Source organism: Anolis carolinensis, unplaced genomic scaffold (genome assembly GCF_035594765.1).
Source record: "Anolis carolinensis isolate JA03-04 unplaced genomic scaffold, rAnoCar3.1.pri scaffold_11, whole genome shotgun sequence".
NCBI lineage: Eukaryota > Metazoa > Chordata > Lepidosauria > Squamata > Dactyloidae > Anolis > Anolis carolinensis.
In genome coordinates this window covers 717,528-741,261 of record NW_026943822.1, presented here as the reverse complement: position 1 = coordinate 741,261, position 23,734 = coordinate 717,528, and the positions used below count along the sequence as shown (strand labels likewise).

At 36.0% G+C, this 23,734-nt stretch overlaps 1 protein-coding gene across 2 annotated transcripts; it reads left to right on the top strand.

The window, feature by feature from the left end:
- The first annotated feature begins 104 nt into the window (after nucleotides 1-104).
- On the top strand, nucleotides 105-21,046 carry zwilch (zwilch kinetochore protein). 2 transcript variants are annotated; one of them, XM_008120424.3, is made up of 18 exons: nucleotides 105-239; nucleotides 1,992-2,043; nucleotides 3,115-3,210; nucleotides 3,286-3,392; nucleotides 4,648-4,850; nucleotides 5,753-5,832; nucleotides 7,091-7,261; nucleotides 9,479-9,550; nucleotides 9,764-9,857; nucleotides 10,051-10,103; nucleotides 11,249-11,354; nucleotides 13,053-13,132; nucleotides 13,623-13,779; nucleotides 14,777-14,805; nucleotides 15,621-15,757; nucleotides 17,503-17,598; nucleotides 18,632-18,750; nucleotides 19,994-21,046. In XM_008120424.3, the coding sequence occupies exons 1-18, from the start codon at nucleotides 178-180 to the stop codon at nucleotides 20,080-20,082; spliced, it is 1,803 nt and encodes a 600-aa protein (XP_008118631.1). In that variant the 5' UTR covers nucleotides 105-177; the 3' UTR covers nucleotides 20,083-21,046. The 2 variants fall into 2 exon arrangements, with proteins under 2 accessions (XP_008118631.1, XP_003227297.2); XM_003227249.4 differs by lacking the exon at nucleotides 1,992-2,043 and having other exon boundaries at nucleotides 132-239.
- Nucleotides 21,047-23,734: the final 2,688 nt, after the last annotated feature.

Here is a 23,734-nt window from a genome sequence, read left to right as displayed (position 1 = left end):
CTTTCCCCCTTTGATGGTTTTCTGTGACAGGAAGAGGATCAATTCGCCTCGGAACGGACAGGGACTCTTTCTTTCCCGAGGCCGCATCACTGCGCGGAGGGATCCCGACAGCGAACCAATCAGAGCGCGAGGAAAGCGCAAGGGGGGAAAAAGGCCGCCGTTCGAAAAGAAACCAAGATGGCGAACTCGCTTCAGCAGCGCCGCGAATTTGCTCTTCGTTTCTGCCGTTTCCTTCAGCGGTGAGTCTCCCTTTCAGTCTTTTTTTTGGTCTTCCATTTCTAACCTTAGTTTAGTATCTCGAAGTATTGGGTTGCTGTGAGTTTTCGGGGCTGTGTGGCCATGTTCCAGAAGCATTCTCTCCTGACGTTTCGCCCACATCTATGGCAGGCATCCTCAGAGGGTGTGAGATCTGTTGGAAGCTAGTCAAGTTGGGTTTATATATCTGTGGAATAATGTCCAGGGTGGGAGAAAGAAAGAACTCTTGTCTGTTGGAGGCAAGTAGGAATGTAATACAATCTTACATTCTGTAATGTAATACAATATTACATTGTAATACAATATTACATTCCCGGACTGATTTACGGCTACAGCACGAGGATTTTGGAGGAATGGATTTTAATCATATGTTTTTATATTTTTTATATTGTTTTAATTGTTTTATTGGATTTTTATAGCTGTTTTAATTATGTATAGGCATCGAATTGTTGCCAATTTTGTACGCCGCCCTGAGTCCCTTCGGGTGAGAAGGGCGGGATATAAATGTTGGAAATAAATAAATAAATATTATACTAATTAATAATACAATATAATATTATATGTTATATATTAAATGCAATATTACTAAAGTTATATAGTACAATATAGTAATTTAATGCTTATATTGTGCTATACTAATAATATATTGTATGTACAGTAGAGTCTCGCTTATCTAACATAAACGGGCCGGCAGAACATTGGATAAGTAAATATATTGGATAATAAGGAGAGATTAAGGAGAAGCCTATTAAACATCACATTTGGTTATGATTTTACAAATTAAGCCCCAAAACATCATGTTATACAACAAATTGGACAGAAAAAGTAGTTCAATACACAGTAATGTTATGTTGTAATTACTGTATTTACGAATTTAGCACCAAAATATCACGATATACAGTAGTGTCTCACTTATCCAACGTTCTGGATTATCCAACGCATTTTTGTAGTCAATGTTTTCAAAACATCGTGATTTTTGATGCTAAATTCGTAAATACAGTAATTACTACATATATATCCTTTTAATAATAATACAGGAAAATAATACATGTAATAATAATAATAATAATAATAATAATAATAAATACAGGAAAATAATACACGTAATAATAAATAGAGTAAAATAATAAATGCAATAATAATAATAAGATCAGAGTGAAATAATAATGTATTAATAGTAATAATAAAAATAGAGTAAAAGAAATGTAATAGTTGCAACAATAATAGAGAAAAATAATACATGTAATAATACCAATAATAATAGAGAAAAATAATAAATGTACCATATATTCTCGAGTATAAGCTAACCCAAATATAAGCCAACCAGGACCATCACCCGAGTATAAGCCGAGGGGGGCTTTTTCAGTCTTAAAAAAAGGGCTGAAAAACTAGGCTTATACTCGAGTATATACAGTATTTACTTCCTGAATGCCTATATAGACAGGGTTGTTGTGTGTTTTCCGGGCTGTATGGCCATGCTCCAGAAGCATTCTCTCCTGACATTTCGCCCACATCTATGGCAGGCATCCACAGAGGTTGTGAGGTATATCTGCCATAGATGTGGGCGAAATGTCAGGAGAGAATGCTTCTGGAAACATGGCCATGCAGCCCGGAAAACACACAACAACCCTGTGATTTACAGTAACTGTACATAACACAGTTTGGATCTATTTTAAAGCTATGTTTCAGGCATTTTAAGCCTAGGGTTCAACGTACTGTTGTTGTCTGTATTTTAGAACATATGATGAAGGAAGGAAGGATTCCAGCAAAGGGCCCTGTACTTTTGAGGTAAGCATTAGGCATGTGCGATTCTGGCAAACAAACTAGTCAAATGTGGGCTAGGCAAAACTACGGTTAGGTGGATCTGTAATTGGCTAAGTGAACGAACCCAAAGGATGCTCCTCACCAATGCGTCCTTTTCATCCTGGAAAGAAGTCACGAGTGGAGTGCCATCAGCAAGGATCAGTCCTGGGCCCAATTCTGTTCAGCATCTTTCATTAATGATTTAGATGAAGGCTGTTAATTTACAGAAGAATGGGGGCCTTTTTGGTTTTGCTTTGTTTGCTTGCCATGAAAATGAAGCTGACTTTGGGAGGGACCCTTCTGAGGTTTACAAAATACAGTAGAGTCTCACTAATCCAAGCCTCACTTATCCAAGCCTCTGGATAATCCAAGCCATTTTTGTAGTCAATGTTTTCAATATATTGTGATATTTTGGTGCTAAATTTGTAAATACAGTAATTACAACATAACATTACTGCGTATTGAACTACTGTTTCTGTCAAATTTGTTGTATAACATGATGTTTTGGTGCTTAATATGTAAAATCATAACCTAATTTGATGTTTAATAGGCTTTTCCTTAATCCCTCCTTATTATCCAAGTTATTCGCTTATCCAAGCTTCTGCCGGCCTGTAAATAAAACAATTATTCCTCTCCCTCTAATTAGGACTTAATTTTTCTTTTCTTTTTGTTGTATGAACGTAGAGGCATGGGTGAGGGGTTGTGCTGCCAAGTTTAGTGTTTCTGGGATGTGTAGTTTTGTTGTTTTGTCCTAGGCCGAAATTTCATTACCCTTTTATATAGATAGACTAGCATAGCATGTTATTGCAGGGAGGGGCTTCCAGCTGATTCAAAGAGACAAGATGGAACTCTCTTCATGGCTCCTTCTTAGCTCTTAGTTACAATGGAGGGATGTGACTTCGCACCATCCTTTTCATGGCCTTACATTACATTAGACAGCAAATCCTTTTTTAAGTGCACACCTTTAAAATCAAGGTGTGCATTAGAGTCAATGGAGTCCACTGGGTTGTCATTTTAAATGTGCCTGATGAAAACAGAGCTGTTTTCTTCTGCCAGGCGGATGTTCACGGCTATTTGAATGATGAGGGAAGTGCAAATCCCTTGGAGAACTTCTGGCAAAGAAGCGGGGAAGTGATTATTCTAGAGAAAGTGGTGAGTAGCGTGAAATTCGGGGTTTGCTTTTCCGGTAAGAACAGCCATTATAATAAGCCTCTTTTATTCTTGCAGAAGCCATGTGAAGAAACCAGCCAACTAGAAGAAACCAGCCAACTAGGTGATGTCTCTGTTTCTGTAGAGAAGTCTTCAGCTCTTCCTTTGCCAGTTTCAAGAGCGAGGTGTGTTTCATCCTAACTCATAACATTTTTTCCCTCAAAGAATGGATATTCTTCTGACCAAACAGAAATGTGTGTTCATGGTCTGTTACATTAGCGAGCAAGTAGAATATTGTATGTGTTGTTGAAGGCTTTCATGGCCGGAATCACTGTGTCGCTGTGAGTTTTTTGGGCTGTTTGACCATCTTCCAGTAGCATTCTCTCCTGACATTTTACCTGCATCTGTGGCAGGCAACCTCAGAAGTTTGATCAGAGGTCTGTTGGAAATGAGGCAAGTGGGGTGTATGTACCGTATGTACTCGAATATAAGCCAACGCGAATATAAGCCAAGGCACCTAATTTTGCCACCAAAAAAAAACATTGACTCCAGTATAGGCCGAGAGTGGTAAATTTCAGAAATAAAAATAGATACCAATAAAATTACATTAATTGAAGCATCCGTAGGTTAAATGTTTTTGAATATTTACATAAAACTCAAATTTAAGATAAGACTGTCCAACTCTGATTAAATCAGTATTCTCATCTTCTTCAATGTAAATGTGCTTACGTATCCTTTTAATAATAATAGAGTAAAATAATATATGTAATAATAATAATAAATACAGGAAAATAATACAAGTAATAATAACTAGAGTAAAATAATAAATGCAATAATAATAATATCAGAGTGAAATAATAAATGTATTAATAATAATAAAAAATAGAGTAAAATAAATGTAATAGTAGCAACAATAATAATAGAGAAAAATAATAAATGTAATAATACCAATAATAATAGAGAAAAATAATAAATGTACCATATATTCTCGAGTATAAGCTAACCCAAATATGCCAACCAGGACCCTCACCCAAGTATAAGCCGTGGGAGGCTTTTTCAGTCTTTAAAAAAGGGCTGAAAAACTAGGCTTATACTTGGATATATACAGTATATCTGTGGAAAGTCCAGGGTGGGAGAAAGAAGAGTGTGGTGCAATGCTTTAATTTGGGCTTCATGAGGACTGTGTGTTTATTGAGTGCATTCTGGCTTAAGAAAGGGTGGAACATGTGATAGAGAAAAAGGCTTGTGCATGACAGAATGTATTAAATCAAGATCTATTTTCTTACTGGACTTACTGGAGCAATAGAACAGTAAATGTGACAATTCAGCCTGCAGCGTTCAGCTCTTCCAAATGGTAACTACCAAACATTGTGGGCAGAGAAAGAAAACTAGAGATTGACTTGTGACGAAGTCTTCCTCTGGCTTTTTGTTGGTTTCTAGGCAGCTCATTTCGTTCTTCACCATGGCTCATAACCCACATATGAGCCACTTAAAAATAGACGGGAACCGTGCGGCATTGCCTCTTCCGTTGTGGGTGCGATGCGATCGCTCCGATCCCAAGCAGACAATTTGGATGGGAGCCGAGCCTTTCAGCGCTGGGAAAAACTCCACAGACATCATTCTTTACACAATTACCTGCCAAGGTAAGCACTCCTCTCAATTAAGCATTTCTCACAATGATATTTGCTGGGCAGGCGTATGGGAAGGCTTTAAAGGGGGGTGCCTATTACAAAAATACCCAGGATTTTACCAAAGTATGTTTATTGTTTATTGGTATATGCAATTTTATCTGTTTATGATTTGTTTTTATTGTTGAGTTTTATATTATTTGTTGCCTGGGCCATGTAAGCCTCCCCGAGTCCCCTTGGGGTATAAAAATAAAATTATTATTATTATTATTATTATTATTATTATTACAAAAATCAAGCATGTTGCTGTTTTTTCCATAATCAAAATGCAATTTGAAAGTTCACAGTAGTTCAGGAAGTGTTTTTTTTTTAAAAAAAAAATGTGATTTCCCACTATATGCATCTGACAAAGGAAACATTCATTTTAAAGTCAAGCACTAGTCCCTGGAAATTATTATTATTATTATTATTATTATTTATTTATTTATTTATTTACTACATTTATATGCCGCTCTTCTCACCCTGAAGGGGACTCAGAGCGGCTTACAGATCAAATATACATACAATATATTATTAGCCTAGCACAATATAAGCATTAAATTACTATATTGTACTATATAATTTTATGGTAATATTATTAGTAATATTACATTTAATATACAATATATAATTGATCTTGGAAATGCGACCTCCAATGGATGCACTTCTCTTACTTCAAATAAATTTAGACTTTCTACAAACATATTATTCATTTGATGTCTTTTATTTCCGAGAAATATACTATCGCAGCTTTCAGAAGCATGACAATGAACAATTAGTTGGCTTGATAGAAATCTCCTAAGTGCTGGAGTAAATCTGGGACATTATTCTATAAACTCTTTGGGAGCTTGACAACACTTGCTAAATTTTATTTCCAGGTCCTATGTCAAAGAGGAAATGTTCCACAAGCCTGGAAAACCTGAAAGAGAAACATCAAACAAGACATCGGTGTTCTGATGTACGCTTCTCTTTTTTCTTTCTTTTAAATTCATATTTGTACATTTTTATTGATTTTGCTTTAAAGTGTGTTGGACCGGAAAATCCCAATGTTTTTAATTACACTATGGAACAAAATTTGACCCAAAAAAAACTGTTCCTGGTTTGAAAGTGTTATTTCCTGTTTAATTGTGCAGAACTTACTTTGAAAGTAGTTGTTCTATTCCAGAAACTTCATTTTTGTGGCTGCCACAAGCTAGGTTGAATCGGTTGAGACTCTACAAAATAACCATTGAAAAATTATAGCAAAATGTGCTGCAGGATGTCACTCTCGCACAAAGTTTTTGCAGTTTAATAAACATTTTCCATGTTTTTAATGTTCGAACCAATTAGGAAATGGCATTTAATCCAGGAACAAAAATCATGTTACATAGTGTTATCCGAACCTTTTAAAAATTGCTTTTAAAAGTTAATGGTAGTGACTCTGAACTATCTAAAGATGTTTATTTCTAAGGAAAGCTCTCACATTTCAGTGGGACTTTCTTCCAATATTCTAGCGTGCTAAGAATTTCATTCTCAATGGGAATTCTTATGCTATTTGCTTGCAGTAGGTTGTGATTATTTTCCCTCTCGGATGTTGACCCTACAGAATTACAGTAGAGTCTCACTTATCCAACATTCTGGATTATCCAACACATTTTTGTAGTCAATGTTTTCAATATATCATGATATTTTGGTGCTAAATTAGTAAATACAGTAATTACTACATAGCATTACTGTGTATTGAACTACTTTTTCTGTCAAATTTGTTGTATAACATGATGTTTTGGTGCTTAATTTGTAAAATCATAACCTAATTTGATGTTTAATAGGCTTTTCCTTAATCCCTCCTTATTATCCAACATATTCGCTTATCCAACGATCTGCCGGCCCGTTTACGTTGGATAAGCGAGACTCTACTGTAATTATTTACTACATTTATATCCTGCTCTTCTCACCCCGAAGGGGACTCAGAGCGGCTTACAAATCAAATGTACATACAATATATTATTAGCATAGCACAATATAAGTATTAAATTACTATATTGTACTATATCATTATATGGTAATATTATTAGTAATATTACATTTAATATATAATTAATATTATTATATTGTATTAGTAGTATATTGTATTCCATTATAATATTATTATCAATATTATATGTATATACAATATGTTATTTATTTATAAATTAGTTATAGCAGGCTGTGTAACACATATGTTGTCTCAATTCTAGCTGACTGCAAAGGGCTTTGCTCGTTACGAGTTCCTTGAAACTGTTTCCTTGGCCTCCCTCTCTTTGGAGGACAGCCTTGCTCCCGTGGAGAGAAATATATATGCCGATTTCTCTTGGAACAACGTCACAAAGGTCCTCCAGACGCCTCCTCCCACTTCAGTTGCTCTCCTGGTAAGGGAAATATTAACCTTAGTTTTATTTATGACTTGCTTGGGGACCCGGCGGTGCCCGGGCTATTTGAAATAGGCATGATTTGTCTTTGATTGTTAGGTATTCTCAGTTTGGAGTGGGTGAACTACAATTCTCAGAATCGTGGGTCAATCCTCCCCAAACCCTGCCAGTATTCAAAGTTGGCCATGTTGGGTCTGTGTCCCAAGTGTGGTCCAGATCTGTCGCTGGCTGGTCATTGCCTGGCTGCAGTGCTCTCTGGATGGGGGTGAAGTACTACAACTCCCAGATTCCCGGGGCAATTGTCCCGAAACATCTGTCAGTATCCACAGCAGGCTATGTTCAGTCTGTGTGCCATGTTTGGTCCAGATCCGTCGTTGGCTGGGTTCAGTGCTCTTTGGATGCAGGTGAACTACAACTTCCAAAAGCAAGGCCCATTCCCACAAACCCCTGCAGTATGTTCAGTTGGTCGATTTTCAATTATTATAGGGTCAATTTTCCTGCTCATGTGATATTAGGTTGCCTGGCCACAATTACTTCGCACTTTACTGATTTTCAACTGTGTAACTACCTCTACCACGCTGAAGTTTTCCCTCTGGGCCCAGTCCCGTGTTTTTAGCCCTGCTTTTAACCATTTTATGCCGTGCGCTGACTTTTAAAACTGTTCATTGATGTTATGTTTTTATTGATATCACATTGTTTTATTGCTGATTTTGTTTTATTGTTTTATTGCTGTTATTGTATTGTTGTCGGGCATGGCCCCATGTAAGCCGCTCCGAGTCCCTCCGGGGAGATGGGGCGGGATATAAAAATAAACTTATTATTATTATTATTATTATTATTATTATTATTTGTCCTGAGGCTTCTCTGTGCAAAGTTTGGTCCCAGTCCATTGTCAGTGGAGGTCACTGTTTCTCTGGATGCAGGTGAACTATAACTCCCTTTTCCCCAAACTTGTCCAATATGCTCTTTTGGTTATGGGGGCTCTGTGTGCCAAGTTTGGTCCTGGTCCATCATCAGATGGGTTCGGAGTGCTCATTCATTGCAGGTGAACTATAAATCCCAGTACCTACTATTCCCAAATGGTATGTATTGATATACATAGATATGAAGTGTAATAGGATAAAGGCTAGTGAGAGATAGAAATAGGGCAATGATGGGCAACCTTTTGCGCTTGGTGTGTCAAAATTCACCAAAAAACTTAGCATGACTTGGGTGGTGTGTCAGAGAAAAGAACCATAATTTAGCAATATGTATAGTTTAAATAACAAAAATACATAATTGTAATATATGTATTCAATAAATCAAAAACTATTTACTACCATCATTTCCATGTACAACAATCTATGGCACCTGTTGCAGTTTCCATGCTGATTTCTCTCTATTCTAGTTTCAGTGTAGTCAAGAATAATGAATAATATAATAATAACATAATAGTAATAATATGATAATATACTACAATAATAATAGAATTTATTTATTTATAAAAAATAATAATAGAATAATAATAATAATAATAATAATAATAATAATAATAGACATATAGTAGAGTCTCACTTATCCAAGCTAAACGGGCCAGCAGAAGCTTGGATAAGCGAATATCTTGGATAATGAGGGATGAAGGAAAAGCCTATTAAACATCAAATTAGGTTATGATTTTACAAATTAAGCACCAAAACTTCATGTTATACAACAAATTTGACAGAAAAAGTAGTTCAATGCACAGTAATGTTATGTTGTAATTACGAATTTAGCACCAAAATATCATGATATTTAAAACATTGACTACAAAAATGGCTTGGATAAGCGAGGCTTGGATAAGTGAGATTCTACTGTGTATGTATGTATGTATGTATGTATGTATATATGTATGTGTATGTGTGTGTATATATATTTATATATATATGTAATGTGCATAATTCCCATGGAGTAAACAACAAAACCACTGGACCAAATCACACCAAATTTGGCCACAAAAGACAGAGTCATCCAATCAATCTGCATGCAGCAGCGTGTCAGCAAAAATGGCTAGGCGTGTCAGTGCTGACACGCGTGTCATAGGTTGGCCATCACTGAAATAGGGGCTATAGAAGATGGGTGGATAGATAGATAAATTGATAGATAGATATAAACAATATAATAAGTAATGGGTAATTTGACTTATTTGTCTGAATGCGTCCAGCAAAGATCTCTTCAACATTTGTAATTTTATTCTCTTAGAACATTCAGATGGCATCTGGGAGCACTTTGAGTTCTATCTACGAGCTGTACAGGGAGCTGCAATTTCTCCTTGTGAGTATACCCGTGACATTTCCAGTTCAGAAGGCTGGCCGCTCAGCCAGAATTGTACTTGTTTTTAATAAGCAGCCACTTTGGATATGTAAAGCTTTTTATCTGAGTCGTAGAAACGCTCGCTCAATGGGGTTCACATCTGGAGTTAAAAGGGCTTAATTCTGATGAGAACCGCAATGTCATTGTGTTCGCTTTCTATTTCCGTATTTCTAGAATTTAAGCGAAAGCTTGAAGAGCGGCACAACCGACTGGCCTAAGCCTTTGGGCCAGAAATCGGCTATTCAAGTGGTGCGGAAACTTTTGAAAGGTAATGTTGGAGTCTTCTAAAAAACCTGCCGGGCAAAGCTTAATACGACTAATTAAAAAATGTTTTATTTTACAGCCTTGGAGGCTTAATAAATTCCAGTTCTGGGCATAACTTTATCAGTTTTAAGCTGAACTCTTGACTTGTCCTTTTTTGTGCTTACAACCCCATTGTTTTATATTCTCTCCCCCTTTAGATTTAAAGGATGAAGCAGATGGGTTAAAGACGCCAAACCAAGATCCTTCTGAGGTATATGATAAGAATAATTTCTAAACATTTTTTTTTTAAAAAACATTTAACTCAATGCAATTGCATTGCTACACTGTCTCTTCCCAAATCAATACTTCTCCATCATTTACATAGCAATAATAATAATAATAATCTTGGATAAGTGAATATCTTGGATTATAAGGAAGGATGAAGGAAAAGCCTATTAAACATCAAATTACCATATATACTTGAATATAAGCCGACCCAAATATAAGCCGAGGCACCTAATTTTGCCACAAAAAAACTGGGAAAACATTGACTCCAGTATAAGCCAAGGGTGGTAAATTTCAGAAATAAAAATAGATACCAATAAAATTACATTAATTGTGGCATCAGTAGGTTAAATGTTTTTGAATATTTACATAAAGCTCAAATTTAAGATAAGACTGTCCAACTGATCAAATCATTATTCTCATCTTCTTCAATGTATTTATGTATCCTTTTAATAATAATAGAGTAAAATAATACATGTAATAATAACTAGAGTAAAATAATAAATGCAATAATAATAATAAGATCAGAGTGAAATAATAAATGTATTAATAAAAATAAATATAGTAGCAACAATAATAGAGAAAAATAATAAATGTAATAATACCAATAATAATAGAGAAAAATAATAAATGTACAATATATTCTTGAGTATAAGCTGACCCAAATATAAGCCAACCAGGACCTTCACCCGAGTATAAGCCGAGGGGGCCTTTTCAGTCTTAAAAAAAGGGTTGAAAAACTAGGCATATACTCGAGTATATACAGTAGGTTATGATTTTACAAATTAAGCACCAAAACATCATGTTATACAACAAATTTGACAGAAAAAGTAGTTCGATACGCAGTAATGTTACGTTGTAATTACTGTATTTACGAATTTAGCACCAAAATATCACGATATATTGAAAACATTGACTATAAAAATTCCTTGGATAATCCAGAACCTTGAATAAGTGAGAGACTACTGTACTTTCAAAGTAAACAGGAAATCACACTTTCAAACCAGGAACAGATTTTTTTTTCAAATTTTGGTTATAGTGATATATATTTGTCTGAAGTGTGGTTCTTTGCGCCCATTGCCAGCAATGGTTTCAGAGTCCTGAAGTCATTTTGCCGCTTCTCCTTCGCAGAGTCCCCGGGACACCAGCAGTGCAGTCTGTGGTTCTATGCAAAGTCTTTTCAGTCGGAGAGGAGACCTGGATTTCGTGGAACAGCTGTGGTCTAAAATATGGGGAAGTATGTATGTTTTAAAGACTATGTTTTAAAGCAGTGATGGCTAACCAATGACACGCATGTCAGCACTGACACGCCTAGCCATTTTTGCTGACACGCTGCCGCATGCAGATTGATTGGATGATTAATGTCTTTTGTGGCCAAATTTGGTGTGATTTGGTCCAGTGGTTTTGTTGTTTACTCCATGGAAATTAGGCACATTACACACACACACACACATATATATATAATCATTCTATTATTATTCTATTATTGTAGTATATTATTATTATATTATTCATTATTCATGACTACATTGAAACTACAATAGAGAGAAATCAGCGTGGAAACTGCAAGAGGTACCATAGATCATTGTACATGGAAATAATGGTAGTAAATCGTTTTTGATTTATTAAATACAGTTATATATTGAAATTATATATTTTTGCTATTTAAACTATATATATTGTGAAATTATGGTTTTTTTCTCAAAGTGACACGCCACCCAAGTCATGCTAGGTTTTTTGGTGAATTTTGACACACCAAGCGCAAAAGGTTGCCCATCATTGTTTTAAAGGAAAAGCCGATCACACATCAAATTACGTTATGATTTTACAAATTAAGCACCAAAACATCATGTTTTACAACAAATCGACAGAAAAAGCAGTTCAATACATGGTAATGTTATGTAGTAATTACTGTATTTACGAATTTAGCACCAAAACATCGCAATGAATTGAAAACATTGACTACAAAAACATTGGCTACTAACCAAATTGACTACAAATAAAGATAGAATTGCATAAAATTAACTTCCAGTAACGAAATTTTCGGAAATTAAATCTATAAAAAGTTCAGTCCTTGCTGCCTAGAGAAAGAGCTGCGGATACGGATGGGAGGCAAACTGCGTTGGATAATCCAGAACACTGGATAAACTAATGTTGGATAAGTGAGACTACTGTAATAAGAATAATAATACATGTATTACCTGTGGGGTATATCTGATTGTCTTCTGACCAAAAACATTTAGGGTTTCTCTAACTTATTACCATATATACTCGAGTATAAGCCAACCCAAATATAAGCCGAGGTACCTAATTTTACCACAAAAAAACTGGGAAAACACTGACTCCAGTATAAGCCGAAGGTGGTAAATTTCAGAAATAAAAATAGATACCAATAAAATTACATTAATTGAGGCATCAGTAGGTCAAAGGTTTTTAAATATGTACATAAAGCTCAAATTTAAGATGAGACTGTCCAACTCTGATCAAATCATGATTCTCATCTTTTTCAATGTAAATGTGCTTATGTATCTTTTTAATAATAGTAGAGTAAAATAATACATGTAAGAATACTAATAATAATTACAGGAAAATAATACATGTAATAATAAATAGAGTAAAATAATAAGTGCAATAACAATAATAAGATCAGAGTGAAATAATAAAGGTATTAATAATAATAATAAAAATAGAGTAAAATAAATGGAATAGTAGCAACAATAATAGAGAAAAATAATAAATGTACCATATATTCTCGAGTATAAGCTGACCCAAATATAAGCCAACCAGGACCCTCACCCGAGTATAAGCCGAGGGGGGCTTTTTCAGTCTTAAAAAAAGGGCTGAAAAACTAGGCTTATACTCGAGTATATACAATAATCCACTTTCCTTTTTATCCGTTCTTCCTTTCTTTAATACTGAACTCTTTTTTTCCAAGATATCGTTTCCTATGAGGAACTGGTGGAGTGTTTCACGTTGGTCATGAAATCCCTTCAGTGTGGTGAATTGCAGGCACCGGTAAGTATGAGGAATGGGGTGGAAATTGGTAATATTATAATGTAATATGATATAATACTAATAATGTTACAATATAATAATATTAATTAGATATTATTTATTACATGTAATATTACTAATAATATTACAGTATATTGATATAGTACAATATAGTAATTTAATGCTACTATTGTGCTATGCTAATAATATAATATACTGTATAGAAATATAATTTGTAAGCCACTCTGAGTCCCCTTCGGGGTGAAAAGCGTGGGACTTAAATGTCGCAAATAAATAATAATAAATAAATAAAGCTGTTAAACACCTGATTATCCTTGCATATTTTGGTTCAATAAAAAAGTTTTTTAAAAGTCTGCATTGCATTTTGTGGAGCCTTCAGAAATAGCTTCATACATTGTTTTGGAGTTGTTGGGGTTTTTTGCCATCACTATTTTATATTTCAAGATATTTTGGAATCGGGATATAAACGACCTGTATCTTGTCCTCATAGGTCCATGAAGGAAGCAACAGTTTGCTGAGCAAACTGATTAAACAATCCTATTATGGAAAAGTTGAAGCGGTTTCTCTTAGCGGTGATGCTCCTCTGCAGATGTTTCTCGAAATTGGTGTGGATAAATTGAAGAGGGATTATTTCCACTATTTTGCAGGTACGTACACTTTGGGCCCAACCATTATAGCCCAGTTCCAGCATTCTGTCATCTTTTAAAATAATATATTTGGAACACAGATATCTATAACTAAGATACACGAGGTATTATGTTATTGTTATTCCTGAAACATCAATTATTTTATCATACGAGAGGTCTAGTGTTTATATACAACCCGTCTCTATCCTGAACAAATGTCCGTATTTATATAGATTTCAAATGTGAGACTCAATCTTCTCTAAATAAACACAGCAGTCCAATACATTGACGGAATATGTGTGTTGATTTAAAAAGTCACTTATAAGTATCTTGAAGGACCATGCGTGGCATCCGGGATTGTGATTGTGTCAGAGAAGAGTTCTGCACGGTGATCAAGGTTATGACAAGGTATCCCGGGTCATGACACTAGATATATAATCTCTATATACTAATGCACCACTGGATGAAGCCAGAACCATCATTAAAGACTTATCAAACACTAGGGAATCATTAGTACCTCCAACTCATTTCCTGCTTGATCTGTTGGACATCGTATTGGAAAACAATTATTAGGTTTGGATCTCAATTCTGTTTACAGATTTTTGGAGTAGCTATGGGTAGCCCTCTAGCACCCTCAGTAGCAAATCTATTTGTATCTCATTTAGAAACTGAATTTATTTTCAATCATAACCAAAATCAATTTCTGCCAGACACGGTGTACTATGATAGATTTTATAATGTTTGTTCAGGAAAGAGATGGGTTGTACCTGTATATTTTGTAGTTACGTAAACACTAGACCTGTCGTGCGATAACATAATTGATGTTTCAGGAATAACAATAACATAATACCTTGTGTATCTTTTAAAATAATACATTGGGCTAGTCATCAAACAGGGTTTTGAAATTCTGACAAGTGATAGTACATAGATGTTTCTAGTTTTTTAAACAGTAAAAATTAAGATGTGATATTTCATATTTATGGCATATAAAACTATATATTACTTTGCACTCTTTCAGGCAAAGAACTTACAACGCAGGCTCACTTGGTAAGATACGTGCAATTCACTTCCATTCCTTGTAAACAGAACTGAAATAATACTAGAGAACTGAGTTTTCTTGGTTTTTTTATGGAGATGAGAAATAAACTCTGTTTTGCTTTTGTTGAGCTTTTCCCTGTGGCATACAAAGTTAGCAGAATGGATGTCAACAAGCCTGTAGGCTGTTAGGAATTGTGGGAGTTGAAGTCCAAAACACCTGAAGGGCCCAAGTTGGCCCATGCCTGGTCTAGATGAAGGGAAATCATGTGGCCCCTCTTTTCTGCTTTGTTCAGACCTCTTTACCTGGAATAATAATTCTGTGTCCAGTTCTGAGCAAAGCAATTTAAGAGAGATATTGCAAAGATGGAATTTGTCCAATGATCAAAGGTCTGGAGACCACAAATCCCTTTGAGGAGTGGCTTAAAGAGCTGGGTCTGTTTAGCCGCAGAAGAGAAGGTTGAGACCAGTCATGTTTACATATTTGAAAGGATGGAATACGGAGAGGCAACAGACCTTGTTTTCTTTGCCTGGGAGACTAGGACTCAATAGAGCCATGAGTTCAAGTGACAGGAAAAGTGATTCCACTTGAACATTAGGATGAATTTCCTGAATTGGAGAGCTGTTCAATAGTGGAACTCTCTGCCTCGGTGTCTGGTAGAAGCTCCTTCTTGGAGGCTTTTAAACAGAGGCTGGATGGCCATCTGTTGGGAGGGCTTTAATTGTGCTTTTCCTTGGGGTCTCTTCCATCTCTATGAGTCTATGATTTGTTATAAAATGCATTCAGCAGCTGACTCCAAGGCTAATGGTTTCTGCTTTTCTCCCAGGACTACTTCATGTCTGCTTCAGTCGACCTGCAGGAACAGGTCCATCGAGTGCAGAAGCTCCATCATATGCTGGAGATCGTGCAGAACTGTGTGGAGCTCCTCAAACTTGAGCAGGAACACCTCATCTTTTTGACGCAGTAAGTGTTTGCCTCCCATGTTTTTCTTTAAACAAATCAGAAACTGATTAAAAGAACTTATCCTGTTATTTTAAGAATATTATTATTATTATTATTATTATTATTACTATTACTATTGTATGTCACAGCAAACAAGATCCATATGCTGGATTTCATATCACAAAATCACAAGTCGAACACTTCCCAAGTGACTGTGTGATGTATTTTCGGATGATGCGCCCAGATCCCAGCAGGGTGGCCTTTTGCAGTTGGCAGATCGTGATTTTGTCAATGTCTAATGTGAGATCTTTTGGCACGGCACCCAATGTGCCCATCACCACCGGGACCACCTGCACTGGTTTCTACCAGAGTCTTTGAAGTTCAATCTTGAGGTCCTGATAGCGGCTGAGTTTTCCTGTTGTTTTTCGTCAATGCGACTGTCACCTGGGATGGCAACATCAATGATCCAAACTTTTTTCCTTTCCACAACTGTGATGTCTGGTGTGTTGTGTTCCAGAACTTTGTCAGTATGGATTGCAGGTTTATGTTTCCACCAGTTCTTTACTGCTGGCAGGTGGTACTATTATTATTATTATTATTATTATTATTATTATTATTATTATTATTATTTATGTGTACCCCGCTTCATCTCTCCAAAAAAAAAAGACGCAAATTGGTTAGCAGTAAAATTCATAGACATTTTCTAGCACATATCCTCTTGCATAATAGATACATAATCTGCTTAGGGTTAGCTAGTATCTTTTTTTTTTATTTTAAAAAATAAGGCCAAGTGGTTTTATGTATTGAAAACATTGATTACAAAAATGCGTTGGATAATCCAGAATGTTGGATAAGTGAGACTCTACTGTATTATCTTAAATTACAGTTTTATATAAATATTCAAATCATTTAACCTACTGATGCCTCAAATAATGCAATTTTATTAATATCTATTTTATTTTTGAAATTGACCCGTAGCTGCTGCATTTCCCACCCTCGTCTTATACTCGAGTCAATAAATGTTCTTTGTTTTTGTGGTAAAATTAGGTGCCTCGGCTTATATTCGGTTGGCTTATACTCGAATATATACGGTATGTGTATAGATAATGGTTTTTTATCTAATGGCTGGGCTGTAGCGCAGGCTGGTGAGCAGCCTGCTGCAATAAATCACTCTGACCAAGAAGTCATGAGTTCGAGGCCAGCCCGTGGCGGGATGAGCACCCGTCAATTAAAAAATAAAAAATAGCCCCTGCTGATAAGGAAGCACCGGAAATAAGGTGTTGGACAAATAAGATCTGGGAAATAATGAATATGGATAAGTTAACATATTTATTAAAAACAACAACCAAGGAAGACCAAAAAAAAAGATAGATTGGGAAATGGTCAAAAACTATTTAAAAGAAGAAGAATTCAAAGTAATTAAATTGAGACAGAAGATAAAGTCTGCAAAGCATCAGGGAATGTAAATAATTGGCAATGTGTAAAATAGAGATACTAGAGTGTGATGGTGGAGAAAAAGACGTTAAAACTTCTTTTATGCAAGACGCCGTGTAAAAGATGGAAGTCAATTTTATGTTTTTTTCTTTATTATTGTTTGTGTGGTTTTTTCTCCTTTTCTTTTTTTCTTTCTTCTTTTCGCTGTTATATTTTCCTCCTATTTTAATTTTATGTTGAAAAGCATTAATAAAAATTTATATTTAAAAATAAATAAATTATATTGTTATTGTTATAAACCTATTCACATCCCTAAAAATATCTCTTTAAAGGTCCTGCATCAACTACTACAAGGAGAACCCCCTGAATGAGAAACATGTCTTTCAGCTTCCAGTCAAGACGGCTTTTCTGAAGGCGTTCTACCAAAGGTAAGTTCCATTTCAATGCTTAAACTAGGCCTGTCCAATCTCTGGAGTCCAGGATGAAAGGACTAAAGGTGGTGTGGGACACACTGTAATAATAATAATAATATAATAAAACTTTATTTATATACTGCCCTATCTCCCGGATGGGACTCAGGGTGGTTTACAGTCATAAAAACAACACAAACATTATTTACAGTATTTACAGTATTTATATTCCGCCCTTCTTTCTCACCCCAAAGGGGACTCAGGGCGGATCACATCACACATATAAGGCAAACATTCAATGCCTTTAACATAGAACAAAGACAGAGACAAACGCAGCTCCGAGCTGGCCTCGATCTCATGACCTCTTGGTCAGAGTGATTTGTTGCAGCTGACTGCTTTATCAGCCTGCGCCACAGCCCGGGCTATGTGCTGGATTTCGTGGTATGAGTGGTATGGGCCTAAGTAAACCCTCAGCCATTGTAGCTGAGGCAGTTGTTAGGACGTGAAGTAAGCAAGGCCTACCCTTCTGACTGGCAGCCAGGGGAGAACGGCTCTTCCTTGTCCTCTGTAATTTGAACTTTATTTTTATAGGTTTTTTTGATTGAGAGACATAGACTGGATGACTATGTCTTTTGTGGCCAAATTTGGTGTGATTTGGTTCAGTGGTTTTGTTGTTTACTCCTTGGGAAAAACGCACATTACATTTTTATATATATAGATAAGTTGGGGATAAGTAAGATAATAATAATAATAATAATAATAATAATAATAATAATAATAATAATAATAATAATAATAAGACAAATTCTCAAAAGCAAGCTCAATGGAGGCAACACCATCAAGGTTATTACATAATAACACATTATCAAACAAAGTAAAATAATACAATTATAACAATAAATAAAACTTACATGACCAGATCAAGGGGACGGGAACCATAAACACTGTGTGTTCATTCTCGTGCTTGTTCATTGAGGCTCATGCAGTTTGCCTTGGTTCCCTGTCCTATCCCTCTTGAGCTTTTAATAAATCGTTCTTTCTTTTGGCCCAGTGCTTTCCCCCAAGTTTGGAGAGTGGAAATCAGCAGCGGGCAAGGGCCGAAGAAACTGAGGACAGTGTGGCAGCTCAGCGCCAGCCTTCCAGATGAACAAATGGACGCAAGCCTTGCGGGTGAGTGGCCTTTTTGGTAAGAAGCCTGGTGCAGTCGTGCTGCTTTGGGTTCTTTCTCTTCCCTTACCAATATGTCCAGTGTCTCCAACTGGCATCCCACAGGCATCTTGTGGTTTTCCCCATGCTCTTTTTATTATGATTTTTATTTTTATTTTTTCCTTTTTTAATGTTTATTTATTTTAATTCATTCAAATATACGTACTGTATATACTCGAGTATAAGCCTAGTTTTTCAGCCCTTTTTTTAAGACTGAAAAAGCCACCCTCGGCTTATACTCGGGTGAGGGTCCTGGTTGGCTTATATTTGGGTCAGCTTAGACTCGAGAATATATGGTACATTTATTATTTTTCTCTATTATTATTGGTATTACATTTGTTATTTTTCTCTATTATTTTTGCTACTACAGTAGAGTCTCCCTTATCCAAGCCTCGCTTATCCAACGTTCTGGATTATCCAACTCATTTTTGTAGTCAATGTTTTCAATACATCATGATATTTTGGTGCTAAATTCATAAATACAGTAATTACAGCATAACATTACTGTGTATTGAACTACTTTTTCTGTCAAATTTGTTGTATAACACGATGTTTTGGTGCTTAATTTGTAAAATCATAACCTAATTTGATGTGTAATAGGCTTTTCCTTAATCCCTCCTTATTATCCAACATATTCGCTTATCCAACATTCTGCCGGCCCGTTTATGTTGGATAAGTGAGACTCTACTGTATTACATTTATTATTTTTCTCTATTATTTTTGCTTCTATTGCATTTATTTTACTCTATTTTTAATTATTATTAATACATTTATTTCACTCTGACCTTCTTATTATTATTGCATTTATTATTTTACTCTATTATTACTTGCATTATTTTCCTGTATTATTTATTATTATTATTACATGTATTATTTTGCTCTATTATTATTAAAAGGATACATAAGCACATTGACATTGAAGAAGATGAGAATAATGATTTGATCAGAGTTGGACAGTTTTATCTTAAATTTGAGCTTTATGTAAATATTCAAAAACATTTAACCTACGGATGCCTCAATTAATGTAATTTTATTCGGATCTATTTTTATTTCTGAAATTTACCACCCTCAGCTTATACTGGAGTCAATGTTTTCCCAGGTTTTTTTGTGGTAAAATTAGGTGCCTCGGCTTATGTTCGGGTCGGCTTATACTTGAGTATATACGGTAATATAAAAAGTACATATTATTATCATCGTCATCTTGCAGGTCTCCTGGATGAAACAGAAGCTTGCCTCAGCAAAGAGGAAATGTGTTTCACGGCTCTGGCTGAATGCTCTGCAGTGCACTTTGGCTAACAATAGCGTGTTTATTTAGATTTCCTTAATTGATGTAAAACTGGTGTATTGAAATCCCTTGCCTTAACATTTCAAGGAGAGTCAATGGGAAACCCTCCTATAATATAGCTGTTGGGCCTTAAAATGGCAACCCATTATATATGTATATAGTATTCATGTCACATTGACAATTTGTTGGGTGGCTGCATTAAATGCAGCGAAGGGAATTCGCAAGGACTGAAAGGGCAAGATGTCTGTGTCAAATAAAAATACAATCCTGGCAATTTCTAGGAAAGCTGTGTTATTACTGGATTTGTGGATGTATATTTTTTTTTCCAGGCTTTTGTCTTGGCAAATTTTTTGATTGGTTTCAGCGCTGGAAAAGCATTGGTTTTAAGGACTTGGATGTTCAGGTTGGCCTTTGGTGAGACAGTCACTGGATGACCAGCCTCAGTCGGTATTATAATTCTATCCTGAATTTTATTAGGTTCCAGAAGCATTCTCTCCTGACATTTCACCCACATCTATGGCAGGCATCCTCAAGGGTGTGACGTCAGTTGGAAACGAGACAAGTGAGGCTTATATATCTGTGGAATATTGTCCAGTGTGGGATAAAGAACCCTTGTCTGTTGTAGGCAATTGTGAATGTTGCAATTGATCACCTTGATTAGCATTGATCACCTTGATTAGCATTAGCATCTCTTATCTGGGTATTTTAATCTGATGATGCTATTTTTATATTGCTGCTGCAGTTCCCCCATCTATGAAGTTGACTGAATTGTACTTGGTGGTTGACTGATATTATTACTGTTGTATTAACTCTTGTTTTGTTGCCTTATTCTGTTTTATCTCTTGTATATTCTGCAATGTATTTACGCTGTTGTTTTTGTAAATTATACTGATCGGGTTTTACCCCATGTGAGCCGCCTCGAGTCCCCGCGGGGAGATGGTGGCGGGGTATAAATAAAGGTTATTATTATTATTATTATTATTATTATTTATTTATTATTATTATTTTATTATGACACCGCAAACAAGATAGATATGGGCCACATAGTTGTGCCTCTGTTTGTAGTCTGTCTGTGCGATTTTCTTACAGCAGCTGAGGATATGATCAATGGTTTCGTCGGATTCCTTGCACATTCTGCATTTTGGGTCATCAGCTGATTTTTCGATCTTGGCCTTAATAGCATTCGTTCTGATGGCTTGCTCCTGGGCTGCAAGGATCTGGCCTTCTGTCTCCTCCTTCAGGGTCCCATTTGTGAGCCAGAGCCAGGTCTTCTCCTTATCAGCTTTTCCTTCAGAAACTCCTCAAAGCACAGTAGACAAAAACCAGTACAAGAAAACTGCACTACAAACTAGAGCTGACAGCTGGCACAACAAAACATTGCATGGAAAGTTCCTTGACAAAATAATAATAATAATAATAATAATAATTATTATTATTATTTATAACTGCTTCCATCAGCCAAACAGTGGATTTTGGTTCTCTGGTTGAAGCCAAGGCTGGCCGTATTCCTTCCTCCCCACACGATGGCAGCATTGGAACAGCTTATTCCATTCTTTCCATCTGTTCAGGATGCATAAGCTCTGAGTTGTGCTGCCATCTGAACTTCCAAGGCAAGTTGGGGCCTGCAATTGTATTTAAACCATCCCTTTTGAGCTAATGCAGAAAAAATCAAAGAGCCAAACAGCTACCAGGCAACAGCAGGAGCGGAAAATGGAGGTCCCGGGACAAAGGCATGGCAGGACGGGTCTGGAAAAGATCATTAAGGAAGTGGTCTGCAAACACTTAGAAACAAATGCAGTCATTGCTAATAGTCAACACGGATTTACCAAAAACAAGTCATGCCAGACTAATCTGATTTTTTTTCAATAGAGTTACAAGCTTGGTAGATGCGGGGAATGCCGTGGATGTAGCCTACCATGTTTCCCCGAAAATAAGACAGTGTCTTAAATTAATTTTTGCTCCCAAAGATGCTCTAGGTCTTATTTTCAGGGGATGTTCTTGTTTTTCCATGAAGAAGAATTCACATTTATTGTTGAACAAAAAAAATGAACATTTATTATATACTGTACAGTAGTTGTCATCACAAACCAGCATAACCAGACAAACTGAATCCTATCAAGAATTTCTTGTTACTACCAATATTTCCATGTACAACACTTTATGGTACGGACATTTATCAATCCTGGATGCTCTGGTGTTCTGTTCGTTGGGCATGCTTCCAAACAAAACCTTTGCTAGGTCTTACTTTCGGGGGAGGCCTTATATTTAGCAATTCAGCAAAACCTCTACTAGGTCTTATTTTATGGGGATGTCTTATTTTAGGGCAACTAAAATGATCAAGGGTCTGGAGAATAAGCCCTATGAGGAGCGGCTTAAAGAACTGGGCAAGTTTAGCCTGCAGAAGAGAAGGCTGAGGGGAGACATGATACTCAAGTATATACGGTATTTTTATATATATATATATTTTGCCTCTCCTCAATTTCTTTTTCTTCTTTTTTCCCTTTCTCCTTTTTTCCTCACTCTATCTTTTCTATACCCACCCTTGTTCTCACTCTTTCTATGTGTAGAAACACTTAATAAAAACATTTAAAAAAATGAATATAAACTACAGTAGAGTCTCACTTATCCAACATAAACGGGCCGGCAGAACGTTGGATAAGTGAATATGTTGGATAATAAGGAGGGATTAAGGAAAAGCCTATTAAACATCAAATTAGGTTATGATTTTACAAATTAAGCACCAAAACCAAAACAAATTTGACAGAAAAAGTAGTTCAATAGGCAGTAATGCTATGTAGTAATTACTGTATTTACGAATTTAGCACCAAAATATCACGATGTTTTGAAAGCATTGACTACAAAAATGCGTTGGATAAGCGAGTGTTGAATAAGTGAGACTCTACTGTACAACAAATTTGACAGAAAAAGTAGATCAATACGCAGTAATGCTATGTAGTAATTATTGTATTCACGAATTTAGAACCAAAATATCACGATGTTTTGAAAACATCGACTACAAAAATGCGTTGGATAATCCAGAACGTGAGACTCTACTGTACAATAAAAACATTTTTTTTAAAAAAGCCAGATGTCCTTTCCCGCAAGAACAAAGTTTTTGCTGTTGAATAAACTTTTCCCATGCTTTTATGATGGAACCAATTAGGAAATGAGATGTCTAGCTCGGAAACAAAAGTCATTTTGCTTAGTGCCATTAGGGCCTGTCCTATAAAGGCTGAGACATGATCAAGACTTTGGTCTCCAAAAAAGACAATTTCCCCATTTTCGAGGTTGGAGAAGCAGCAAGGAACATTGAACCACATTTGGGTTGTGGTGGAAGTGGAAGGAGAGCAGTGCACTCAGTGGGTTGCCAGCTCCAATTAACCGGAGACGTATATTTACTCTGTAATGAAGCTATTAATTGGTTAATCACTCTCCGCCATCAGCTCATGCTTTCAGGCTTAGCTGCGTCCGCATGTTGCCCACGGGGAACAATTCCGCAACGCCGGCCCAAGCGCCCGATCTCTAGGATGGGATCCCAGCAGAAGCAAAACGTTGTCACAGTCAAATTTCTATGTGTACTTTTGTTGTGGTTCTTCTCTCCTAATAACTAGCTTCTGTTCTTGGAACTTTCTGGAGAACTCAAGAGAAAGGGAGGCACAGGTC